This window comes from Equus przewalskii, chromosome 23 (genome assembly GCF_037783145.1).
Source record: "Equus przewalskii isolate Varuska chromosome 23, EquPr2, whole genome shotgun sequence".
Taxonomy (NCBI): domain Eukaryota; kingdom Metazoa; phylum Chordata; class Mammalia; order Perissodactyla; family Equidae; genus Equus; species Equus przewalskii.
In genome coordinates, this window is record NC_091853.1 from 12,834,091 (window position 1) to 12,846,122 (window position 12,032).

A 12,032-nucleotide genomic window follows, 5' to 3' on the forward strand; every position below is an offset into this window, starting at 1 on the left:
CTGTAGACGTTTTGTAGATCAGTTTTCAGTTGAATATATTTGAAAACCATTCACTTAAGGCACTGAAATACAGAGGTATGCCATAAGTGTTATCAGTAGCTAATTTGAATAATATACCATGTGAGTTATAAAGCTTATAAAATTTTGTATTTTTCGTCCCATGATATCAGGACCTAAATTATTACCCCTTTTTTGGTAAAGGGAGAAACTAGGGCTCAGAGATGCTAAATGACCTACCTCCATAGGGTCCAACAAGTAAAAACTGGTGGACGTGAGACACAGTCTTCCTCCTTTAGGTCCCTTCTTTTTAAACCATTTAAACAAGACCCATTGTTAGAGTGGGTCTTGTTCTCTTATAATTTTTATTTCAAATGTATATGAAAGACTAATAGCAGTATTTGGTACCATTTTTAGCAGCCTCCATTAAAGACATGAAATGCTCTAGTGCAAAAATGACTGTCTTGCCCTTGTCAAGTTAGTGTCTAGGACACAATGAAAGAAACAGACCTTCTTTTGCCTAGACTAAGCTTTTCAGGACTCAACTCCATGCGTATGTTTTTTTAAGTGTAGCTTAAAGTGTTCAGCATCATTTTTTAAAACTCTCAAATTTCAGCGTTAATCTAGACAGTGTGTGTGTACCAGCATGGGAGTTCAATTTCTTTTACTGTATTAATGGAACTTCTTGCTGCACAAATCAACCAGATGTGTATAAATGGTTTTTGTTCATTTGTTTCTATACTTGCAAGAATCAGAGTAGTAGCAATTATAAATAGAAGCTGTGAAATTTGAAAATTTTTAGAAGATTCTAGTTGACTCAAATTCAGCACCTTAAGCATCATTCGGGCAACTTAGGAGGAATGAAACTTTTACCTTATTTAAATATGTGTTTCTTATAACAAGACCTGGGAATTTACACTTTAAGCACGTGGGCGTTTGTATTGTATTTGATTTACAATCTAGTTATGATTACATTGTCAAGTAATTTTTCATTCAGAAGCCAACACGTGTAAGAGATTCATTTTTTGTTTTAGTATATGAGGTTTTCAGAAAAAGATTGCTGAAGGGTGAAAGCTGTTGTAAAGGACAGAGAAATGCACACTGACGTGTGAATGTCTGGCAGAGAGCTGAGGGCACAGCTTTGGAAAACTGGTGGTAACAGTTAAGAGCATTTTGGTTTTGGTTTTTTTTTTTAATGTGGTGAAGTCGTCTTTAGTCTTTGACTAGAAAACTCATCAACTAATTTTAAAAAACAAAATAATTCATATTTCAAAGAATTATTATTGGATTTCAGAATGATAAGAAGTCAGGTTAAATTTGATCCAGTCTGTAAGTGGCAAACTGTTATATAACCTATTGATTTTTTTTTTTTTCCAAAGTCAGGAAGTGGGAGATCAGAATTTATCTAATGATGAGTTTATTCTTTCATACTTATTTTCATGATGATTTAACAAAGAAATTCTTAGTAATGTTTGTTATAAAATTATCTGTGCTGGATTTAGAAATTTGCATGTAGGAGTTCATTGTAATACATATAATGAGAAAATAAACCATGACAGGTGTGTTTGTCTAGAATCTCACCATACTGGAGCCATGCCTATTCTTTTCTCATCCATTATTCACTCAGTGAACATCGACTGAGCCCCTGTATCAGATAAGAAAGATACCGTTTCCACTCTCTCCCATCCAGATTTCAATTTACTGGAAAGAGTATCCACTCATCTCAGTGATTTTTCTCTCAAAAATATCTAGTGTGTTTTATTCACTGTTCATAAACAATTGCAGGACCTTGTATCAAATTCCTTTTTAAAAAGATATTTAGGTCAAAAATTTTAATATTTGGGCTTACGTAAAGTAAGAAAGAAAGGTAAGAAATAGTACTTTGAAAAACAACTTTTAGATACCATCAGTTTGTATTACTTCTATTTTTTAGGTTCCTACAAACTTGATGACTTTTGAGTAAGAGCCTAAGAAAGAAGAGGTGAACGGTTGCTCCTCCGTGAGAGTGAGGACTGATGTGAACCACCCTGTGCCAGGAAGAGCCCGGGGCGGCGCAGCCTTTGGAGTTCTGAACCAAAAAGCACTAATTTCAGGGAATGAAGTGAAAGATTCCCAGAGAACAAATTGGAGTTGCAAACAAACTGCCATGGACCCATGCTTCTTATCTCTGAACTGACCTGTGGAAACCACTGCCTTAAAAGAGTGAAAGGAAAACCAACACGAAACACCAAATAGTGTGTGTGAATCTTCTGGCGGTGCTGTGCTTGGAGTAGACCGTAGCTCATTTGCATTTCTTTTAACTTTGTACTGATTTTGGAGGGGGGAATCGCCTTTTTTAGATACACTTTAAAAAGGAAAAACATATTTCTTATGGGTTCCGTCAGGAGCTGGTTTGAACTGAGGCGTAAAGATGCTCTAACCTAGTGGGATTCTACCAGCAGCCCCTGGAAGGCTTGTTCAGCCTCCAGTAGTCGCAGCCTCGCTCGCTTCTCCCAGCGCGAGTGTAGGAATTAGACGTGTTCGTAATGTGAGTTGTTGGGGTTTGTTTGGGATTGGGGAGGGGGGTGCGGTTGTTTTGTTTTGGGCGAGGGGAGATTTTTTTAAACACTAAACTTCTGAAATTTAGTACTGTATGGGGAACATTATTTCCTGCAGGAGGTATAAAGGCTGAGTGTTCGTATGCCAGACGCTTTTTTCAAGTGGGCTTCAGGAAGCATGGCCGCTGTTGACCAGGTTTGAGGTTGAGCCTCTATGTGAGTTCATTGTTGGAGCACAGAGCTGCGTGGTAGGAACTGCAATCCCGACCTAAACTTTCCTGAGCTTTTACAATAAGTACATTTTTCACGTCAATAGATTATCCCTTCTGCTGGTCACAGGTGATTTTTATCATCAATGTGATGTATTAAAATTTTTTCAGGATATTTTCTTTTACAGTGTTTAACGTGCACATTGCCAGTTATTTTTTATTGTTATTCATATTCATTTTTTTGTTCAATATGAGATTCCAGATCACATTTGTTAGAGATTCCACGTGTATATGTATGTATGTATTTTATTGTAAAGCATACAAAATAATTTTAAAAGGGAAAAAGGTGAAAGATTGAGATTCTGGGAATTTTAGGTATCAAAACTTTCCTTCTTACACAACTTTCCTTTATTACAAAACATCTTTCTGAAAACTTACTGTAGGTCTCTACCACAAAACCATGTTTTGTCAGTAGTTGACCAAGCAGTTTTGTGAGAGCTCTTCTATGCAGTAACAGATATAACTTCCAAAATAAATGTTGAATTACGAAAAGAAAAAAGTGTTTGAAAGTGAGATGCCTTAGAATTTTAGCAAAAAATGGCACTTGGACAAAGGCTACGTGTTAGGTGTTGTAAACTCATGAGGCATCGTAATTTTAGCAGTGGCCCAGAGTAAGATGCTTTTTGACTGATGTCTTCTAATTCTGTTACTTTAGGCCTCACACAAAATTTCTCATATTTGTATTCTTAGAGAATTTTATACCTTTTTTTCATCATAGGTATTTCACTCTTAAATCTGTGAAACTTAAAAAGAAAATATTGCCCACAGAATAATTAGCTAAAAATCTATCCAAGGGAAAATAAAAGAGCTTTTTCTGAGTACTAAGTTTGTAAATTTAGTTTTCTGTTTGGAAAGGATATTAAGAGTTCAGATATTTCTCTCATACAGTATAGTTAAAAATACCATTATTTCTGGGTTTATGAAAAGTGACATGGGCTGGAGAAGGCAAAATGTTGCCTGTACTGGATGATTTTTCAGTTTATGACCTCCCAAGCTTAACCCACGTTGGGTACATAGAAAGACACCATCTGCATAGCCAGCAGTATTACTATGTAGACCTTGCACATCTTACTTTTATTTTGCTTTGTTTAAAAAATTCCTTAATTTGTTTATTTCTCTTCAGAAATGTATGTGCTTTTTAAAAAATATTGTGGTTGAGAACCCTGTGGATTTTTTACTGTTGTTATTTTGTTTGTCATAAATAAGCTAAAATAGATATGTTGCAGGTTAACCATATCTGTGGAGATATGCAACTGGAAGTCAGAGCCTGACATGACACAGTTTTGCCAAAGAGAGAGCTAAACTGGAAGATGTGTTTGATATTTTCAGCTGTAAATGTTAATGGGTGCTTGCACAGAGTGAGAAATAGTGTTCAGATTTGGTTAATAGTTCATATGTATAATTGTGGCCTCTGACTGAATGAAACTCTTAACGTCACTGTGCAGTAGACGTCGCCCTTGTTTTTCTGTCTTCAAATTCGTCCATTCAAAATCTTAGTCATTGCTTTTTAAGATTATTTTAGCATTTGAGGCAAATGGAAACCAGTGAGAACTAACATAGTATAGGTGAGCTTTTTATCTCTAATTCACCAAATTATATCTAATAATAATTCAAGCAAAGAAAATATGTCACCAAAATATATTAAATATTTGGGTAGTTTATTAGGTAGTGTGAAGATGAAGTTTTTGTCCTCCTATTAGGTCTACCCTTAATAAATTAGTAAATTAATGACTTGAAATCTGGACATTTCCATCAATATTAAATTCATTTGTTTCTCTCATAGCCAAGAAGAACTAGTTAGAAATTCCAATATAATTTAAATTTAAGCTAGTTTGTGATAGGATAAGCATAATGATTGGCATATGATACAGCCTGGTATAGTAGTGTATAATACTAACCAAAACACCATTTGAGGCGCATATCATTTTTAACAGTTATGTTGAACATGGAAGCTTATTTTTCACATGGGGGTAGCATGACAGCTTTTGAACTAGAACTATGAAAGTAACTGTGTAACGACCTTCCAGAGCACTGTTTTTGGCTTCGTGCTCCTTCTGTGTTTGGGCGCTGCTTATTTTCAGAGGTATTATTTTTAGTGTAACCTCCAAACTGTAGGAATTGAAAGAACTGATCAAACACACTTTCCTAATCTCTTTTCTTCACTATGTAAATATTATTTGTGTAAACATTACAAAAAGGGATCCAGACAATTTGAGTATTTTTTTTTCTCCCTAGGCATGTGCTTCAATGACAAATTTGTTTTCCGTGTGGAAAACGCCATATGACTATTGCACTACCTTCTGTATGACTGTTTCGGTATTGGATCTTTCTGTGTGTCAAGAGTTGGGGTGTCCATAGCTGCAAAGTTTTTGTAAGTGGCTTTATTCCTCCTCTAGAAGATTTATAAAGGAGCCCAAAGAGCACTATTGTTGCAGAAGGAAAAATGTTTACAGTGTCTAGTGTATACACTCCACACGTTAGTTGAAACCGGGGCCCTCTAAGAGCAGCCTCGCCTTTCGGTCTCTTGGGATTCCTAGAATTTACCTGGCCAAATGACTTGAGCAGAAGTCTTTTTTTTTTTTTTAGGTTAGATCTGTAAGCTATATGCCTTTACTACTGAAAACAAAGCTATAGGACATTGTATTGATTGGAAATCAATAATAATGGTAGATTTAGTCCATCAACTGTTTAAAATAATATATCCTCTATGGATTTCCTTCCTGTTTTTGAGGCGCATTCCTTTATAACCAGTTTTGAAATCACCATGTTATCTTCTGCAAACAAGGGGTACCAGTGTTGCTTAACGGAAGATGATCTTTAATGAAAGGAATCGTCTGCTTCAATGGCTTTTGAAATAATTGGGTCCCTTTTTGAAAATGAGCATGAATCTCCCTGTCTCTGGTGGAACGGTAGTACTGCTGTTGCACGAGTAGATGGTATCAAGCAAGGGTGAGGTTTGTCTGTCTTTTTCAGTGATCTTGTAGGGTTTGCTTTTAATTTCTCTCTTCTTTTGTATTATTTCTTTCAAACATAGTAAATTTATGATTTTACAACCAGAATGGTATTCTGTTTTTTCTAAGCTTGGAGATACAAACATTGTTATTTAATCTCATCGATGATAATAGTTTTCCCTGTGAAGTCAACCTTTCCAAAATGATTCAAGTACTTTTTGGTTTCGCCTCCCTAAAAATGGCTTGTGTCTAAAGTGACCATTTGTTTCTATTTAGAGGATTCTAATGAAGGAGATCTGTGCATGCAAACTCTTAAGCTTTATTGAAAACAATTGCATTACACCGGTGTCTCAAGTTGTAGTGTGGGGGAAATTTGGTCAGTGCCTTATCAATTCGAAGACCAACTTTAGGGCATCAAGTGTGACAACCGTTTGCCCTCTTTCTCCTCTTATTTCAGGAGTGTGTGCTCTCCCTCTCGCCACCAGCTTACTCTTTCTCACAGCAACTCCCAGAAAGTCTGTACAGATACCTCTGGTAATGGTGCAGCCCTCCTTGGCGCTGAGTCTTTTTAGACAAGTTCCCTCCCTGCTCCTCTCCTCCCAGGGTAGGAAATTAAAAATAAACCCAGCCAAATAAACTCTTAAGAACAGCTTTGAAGAGCATCCATCTAGCTGAGTTTATTTTTATTTTGTGTTACTGATGTTGTTTTGAGCATAGATTTAATTATAAGGGCTTTCAGAAAAATCCCTGAAAGAGTACAATATAGCCAGAAAGATTTGTTTGGGCTTTATTAAAACTACTAAAATCTTGTAGTGAGAGTCCTTTTGTCCAGAACATTCTTATATTTAAATAAGACTCAGAACAAACAAGCTTAACCTACCAGTTATTGTTTATTCGGAAATATTAGCGCAGGAAAGTGAAAACAACTCCAACATATAAATTATGGACAAGTTAAGAGACTAAACAAGCTTCCTCAGTAAAAGCATAGCTTGGCAAGATTTTGCTGCTTTGAGATGATTGCAAGATCTGGAACTACTGTTGTTCAACTGAGTCAAGATACTGTTTTCACGTTTTTTAAAGGGCTAGTGTGTTCCAGAGCAGGCAAGTAGACACAGTCTTTAAAGCCAGATGAAAAGTTAACTGGTCCTTGAGGGTCATTAGCAGAATTTCAGTTTTAATTCTAGTCATTTGGACTACAAAGTGGTGATGGGGTTAAAGGAATACATAATTAGAGTGCTTTGGGATTGAACTTTTTTTTAACAGACAAGCAGAAAATTTCATAAGTATTTTAGATTCCAGGTAACAAGTATTGAGTTCCCCTGAAGATATCACCTATTAGAACTACTCACAAATATAGCCCAGTAATTATTGACTCATTAGGTCTGATAGAGTAGCTGATAATAAGTCACCAGACTCTCAAGAATTTCTACACCTGGATTATTGACAAATTCATTGTTTTCCATTCCAGCCTACTCAAGGTGGGGGAGAGGGGAGGGGGGACATCCTTCATGATGTAATCTAAAGAAGATAAACATCTGTGGGGATAAATATCCAATGATGATAATGTACAGGGAAACACAAGCCATGTTTGTTCTCTTTGTCCCGGTTAACTTGAGGCACTCCAGCGATCGCGGCTCCACTGCACTGTGGCCTCCCTGAGGCAAGTGCAGCTTGGTTCCTCTCTCGCTTTTTGTTTCTGTTTAAAATGCAAATGTGAGTGTGAGATCTTCAGTGTGTTTGCATACGCTAACTTAAAATGAACTTAAGTACCGTTTTCTGAAATATTTCTATTGAAATAAATTACTTAAAAATATAGATTGTGTGGGGATAATTTGTTACCATATTTACATTTTTGTCATTATATCCTTAGCTTTTAAATAAATGCTCTAACTTGATTTTTTTCCTCCTCCTGAAATAGTCGGCAAGGTTTTTGTTGGTATGGGAAGCTGCTGCCTGGGTAAACCTCATGGGCTCTTCTCTGTCCCAGAACAAGGATGCACCCTGGCATGCTGACAGATGGGGTCTTGGGGAATAGGGTCAAGGGTATAATATTTCCCACTCCATCTCCCCACTCCAAGTCTGTGACATGCTATGAGCAGTCCCCAAAGAGGCCCTCTTTGCTAACACTGTATTTCATGAATTCTGAGACATGACATTTTTTCACATTTTACCCTTTCTGTAAACAGAATGCGCCTTCCTGCCTGTGAAGCCTTAAATTGGAAGTACAGAAGTACCTGTGTCGAGTCTCTTGTAAGTCACTGGCTGGAGTGTTGGTTATGCCCTAAGAATTCCACATGAGCTTACCTCTAAGACTTGGGAAACCTCCAGACAGGACCGAACACCCAGTGTTTGGGCAAAGCATAACTCAGTTTTCAACAATTTTCTCACCTCTCTAGTAGCCTTTGAAAATTTTCACTGTCCCTGTGCTGGAACCAAAATTGAGTGACAGTTCTCTGATGGGGTCAGCCCGTCTCTGTCTCAACGTGGTGCCGCCTTTGTCTTACATGGGTTTCCATATATGCCTGCCGAGTTTCTGGGTTCCCTTCCGTTTCCTTAGTTGTTTGTCCCTGAGCCAGGACCATATTGCCTTCATTTCTGTGTCGCTGTCTAAGTCTAGCTATCTGGTGAGGTGATTACATTGTACTTCAGATTTGCCTTAGCTGGTCTTGACCCTTCTGTCTTCCCTGTGAATTCTAGGATCAGTGTGTCGTGTTCAGTGAAAACCCCATTGGTACTTTTATTGGAATTGCCTTCAATTTATAGCTTAATTTGAGAATTAACAGTTCTGAAAAGTTTATTCCTCTCATCTATGAACACGAAATGTCTCTCCCCTTATTTAGGGTTTTTAATGTCCCTGAGTGTTTTACGATTTTCTCCCTTCTGGTTTCACACATCTTTTACTAGTTTTCTGCTAGCTGAGCTGGTTTTTGTCTCTGCTATTAATAGGACCTTTCCTGGTGCGTTTCCTCACTGGCTGTTGCTCATGTGTAGGGCTCCTGTTGATTTTTTTGTTAGTGCCCATATCCAGCGGCCTTAGTGGACTTCCTTATCTGGTTCTAATGGTCTGTCCAGTATAATTCTCTTGTCATATTAACTGCAAGTAAGGTGATAAACTAGGAGAAAATACTTGAAGTTTCTAAAACACAGGATTCATGTCAAGAATATACAAGAGATTTTTGCAAGTCAGTAAGAAAATGTATTCAGTAGAAAAATGTGCTAAAGGATATGAGTAAACAATTTATAGAAGGAAGCCTGTGTGGCTAATCTGTGAAAAGATGCTCAGCCTCACTAGTAGAGAAATGCAAAGTAAGTCATCAGACAGCTGTCACAGTACATCTATCAAACTGGTGAAAATTAGAGATCAGGTTATACCAGTTATGGTGAGGCCAGGAAAAACTGGAATCATACATGCAGGCACGGGTGTAAACCAGTGATGCCGGGCCAGAGAGCATTTGGGCGGTCTTAGGGAAATTATGTATATAAGAACATAAGAATTAAGAATCCTAGCGCCAGCCTGGTGGCCTAGTGGTTAAGTTTGGCGTGCTCCACTTTGGCAGCCCGGGTTTGGGTCCCAGCGTGGACCTAGGCCAGTCATCAGCGACCATGCTGTGGCAGCATCCCACATACAAAATAGGGGATGATTGGCACAGATGTTAGCTCAGGGTGAATCCTCCTCAAGCAAAAAGAGGAAATTGGCAACAGATGTTAACTCAGGGAAAATCTTCCTCAGCAAAAAAAGAAATCCAACACTGGATCACATACTAGCTGCATGACCTTGAGCGGGTGACTTAACCTTCTTTCTCAAGTTCGTCGTCTGTAAAATGTACACAATGACGGAACCCACCTCATAGATTGTAAGGCTAAACTTAGCTCCTACATCTAACGCCCCTAGAGCAGGGCTAGCACGTCAGACGCACCGTCAGGGTCAGAGACAGTGCCGTGTACACACTCTGTACCTACCAGTTCTGCTCCTGAGACAGGTGCGGGGAGTGGGATGGGGGTGAAGGGGAAATTTTACATAGAACAAGAGAGGGGTCTTTGCATAGTTGTCACAGTGAACGGAGAAGAGATAAGCCAGGTATATTCATCACAGACATAGTGGCAAGTAGAGAAAAACATGAAGAGAAGCCCCCTGTAAATGAAGCCCCATTTATTATTGTTAGTTATTAAGACCAGTGTTTCACCCACATGGGGTGCTGTTTAAAACCATGACTTCTGAACACCACCCCACATCTGGTAGATCAGACTCTGAGGACAGTGCCTCATGCACAGTAAAGTATGAATTTGATCTGGGCTGATTTGCCTAGAGCCCAAGCTCGACCCAAAGGAACAGTTGCTGAATTTGCTTTGTTATTGCCTAATTCTCAAAGCCAAGTTTTTCATCCAGTTTGGATTCACAAACCATTAGCATCTATATTAAGCTGTTGCAGAAGAAAGACAGACAAGCAAGCTGCTGTTTTTATTGCCAGAAACTATTCTGAGATTTTAATGTAAAAACAGAACTCTTTTCCATTAGCTGTGGAAGAAAAACCTGGAGATTCACTGTGAGTTTCTTCCATCCTAAGCAATTGACAGTAAGTACAATCAATCAGTTAATCGATGATCCTCTACCAGGCACTAAGTTCTAGACTAGCCATGTTTTATGACCTTATGCAACCTAAAGCACATTTTAACAAGTCCTAACAACCATACAAATATGGGGATGGAATTTCTATTTTGAAAGTGATAAATGACTATACTTTTGAGTGTGGTGGCATCTCCCTGGGTCTTTGGGATGACAACGTAAGAAAAATTGCCAAGTGTGGGCTGGTGCAATTTGAATTGAGACCTTTGATTCTAGCCTAACTAGCCAGCTAGTGAAGTTCTGTGTCTCATTCCAAATCAAGATAATTTACTGCACTTGGGTAACATAAATTTCACGTGATTCCTTAGTTTTGCTAAATTAAAACTGATTCGCCTTTTAAAAGAAGACTCATTTCTGGTTTCTCGTTCTTCCTTCTTTAAGAAGAGGTTTATGTTCTCTTTTCACATCAGTTAAAATGGTCGGTAGATGCCGTTTGTTTGAGCCGACTGCTGGCAAGAGGTCCTTCTACATTAGAGGGACTTTCCTTGGGGCCCATCCCACTGTCTGAGGGTGACTTGAGTCGCTCTGTTACAGTTCAGGCTGCTTTTACCTACTTCCTCTGTCTGAACTCACAGAAAAGGGAAAAGGACAGTTAAGGGGACACATCAAATGATGAGAGCGTTTCGTAACAGTGAGCTGTGTGTTTTGAAGCGATGAAGAGGACTTCTCAAGTAACACTAACCCACAGCAATTTAGAAACCATCAGTGTATACTTGTTTCTGAAGGAGGTAGTGAGCTTTCCAGCCTAATTTAAGTTGTGGGAGTGGAGTATCTCCAGTAGCATCTAACCCAAATCATCTCTCTTCCCTCCTGCTTCTATTTCTACGTTTAACCTTTCAGGTTAAGCTTTATTTCATTTTTTGTCATATGTGTCTCCCTTTTGGATTTCTACTTAATCGTTTACAGGATAGTTGTCTCCCTTCATATTTATTTAAATCAGTGGCTCTCCACCTTGGCTGCAATTTAGAATCATCGAGGGAACTTTTAAAAATCCCAGAGGCCAGCGTGCACATCACACCAAGTATGTAAGAACTGGAGGGCGGGGGCATTAGGGTTCAGGCAGTAATCATTTTTTTAAAGCTCCCCAGATGATGTGAATGTATAGCCAGGGTTGGCAACCAATATTTGGATTATTGGTCTCTAAACCTTTCAGAGACTTCGGACAGTGGTTTTCAGTCTTTAGAGGGCACCAGAACCCCCGGAGGGCTTGTTAAGACTTAGATTGCCAGGTCCCACCTCCAGAGTTTCTGATTCAGCAGGTCTGGGGTGGGGCCTGAAAACGTACACTTCTAACAAGGCCGCAAGTGCTACCGATGTCTGGATTGCGGACCGCACTTTGAGAACCACTGGAAATGAGGAAGTGGATTAGAAGGCGGCCCTGGAGGACCCTCCTAAGCCGTGAGTGTGCAGCTTCATCCCTGTGAACGAGAGGGGCTACCGCGGGGAGCGTGGTCCACGTGCTGGGTGATAGGAGGGCCGGGAAGGAGAAGACAGGAAGCTTGGGATCTTGCTGAGGAGGCAGAGCTCGTGGCTGGGCAGCAGCAAGGCTCCCAGCCGCTGTGGAGTGGCAGTGGGGTTGGGGCTGGGGACGTCTTCAGCCACCTTTGATCCCAGGCAGATCACCCATCCTCCTTGCAGCTCAGTGCTGACTTCT

General features: G+C 39.2%; 1 protein-coding gene across 24 annotated transcripts in view; it reads left to right on the forward strand.

Moving 5' to 3' along the window:
* The window catches only part of RALGPS2 (Ral GEF with PH domain and SH3 binding motif 2), a 156,177-nt gene extending 148,610 nt beyond the window's left edge, over positions 1-7,567 (forward strand). For all 24 annotated transcript variants that reach the window (XM_070591645.1, XM_070591658.1, XM_070591646.1 and 21 more), the window contains one exon: positions 1,931-7,567. In XM_070591645.1, the coding sequence (XP_070447746.1) occupies positions 1,931-1,960 (30 nt within the window). In that variant the 3' untranslated portion in view covers positions 1,961-7,567. The remainder of the gene's footprint in view (positions 1-1,930) is intronic.
* The last annotated feature ends 4,465 nt before the right edge of the window (positions 7,568-12,032 follow it).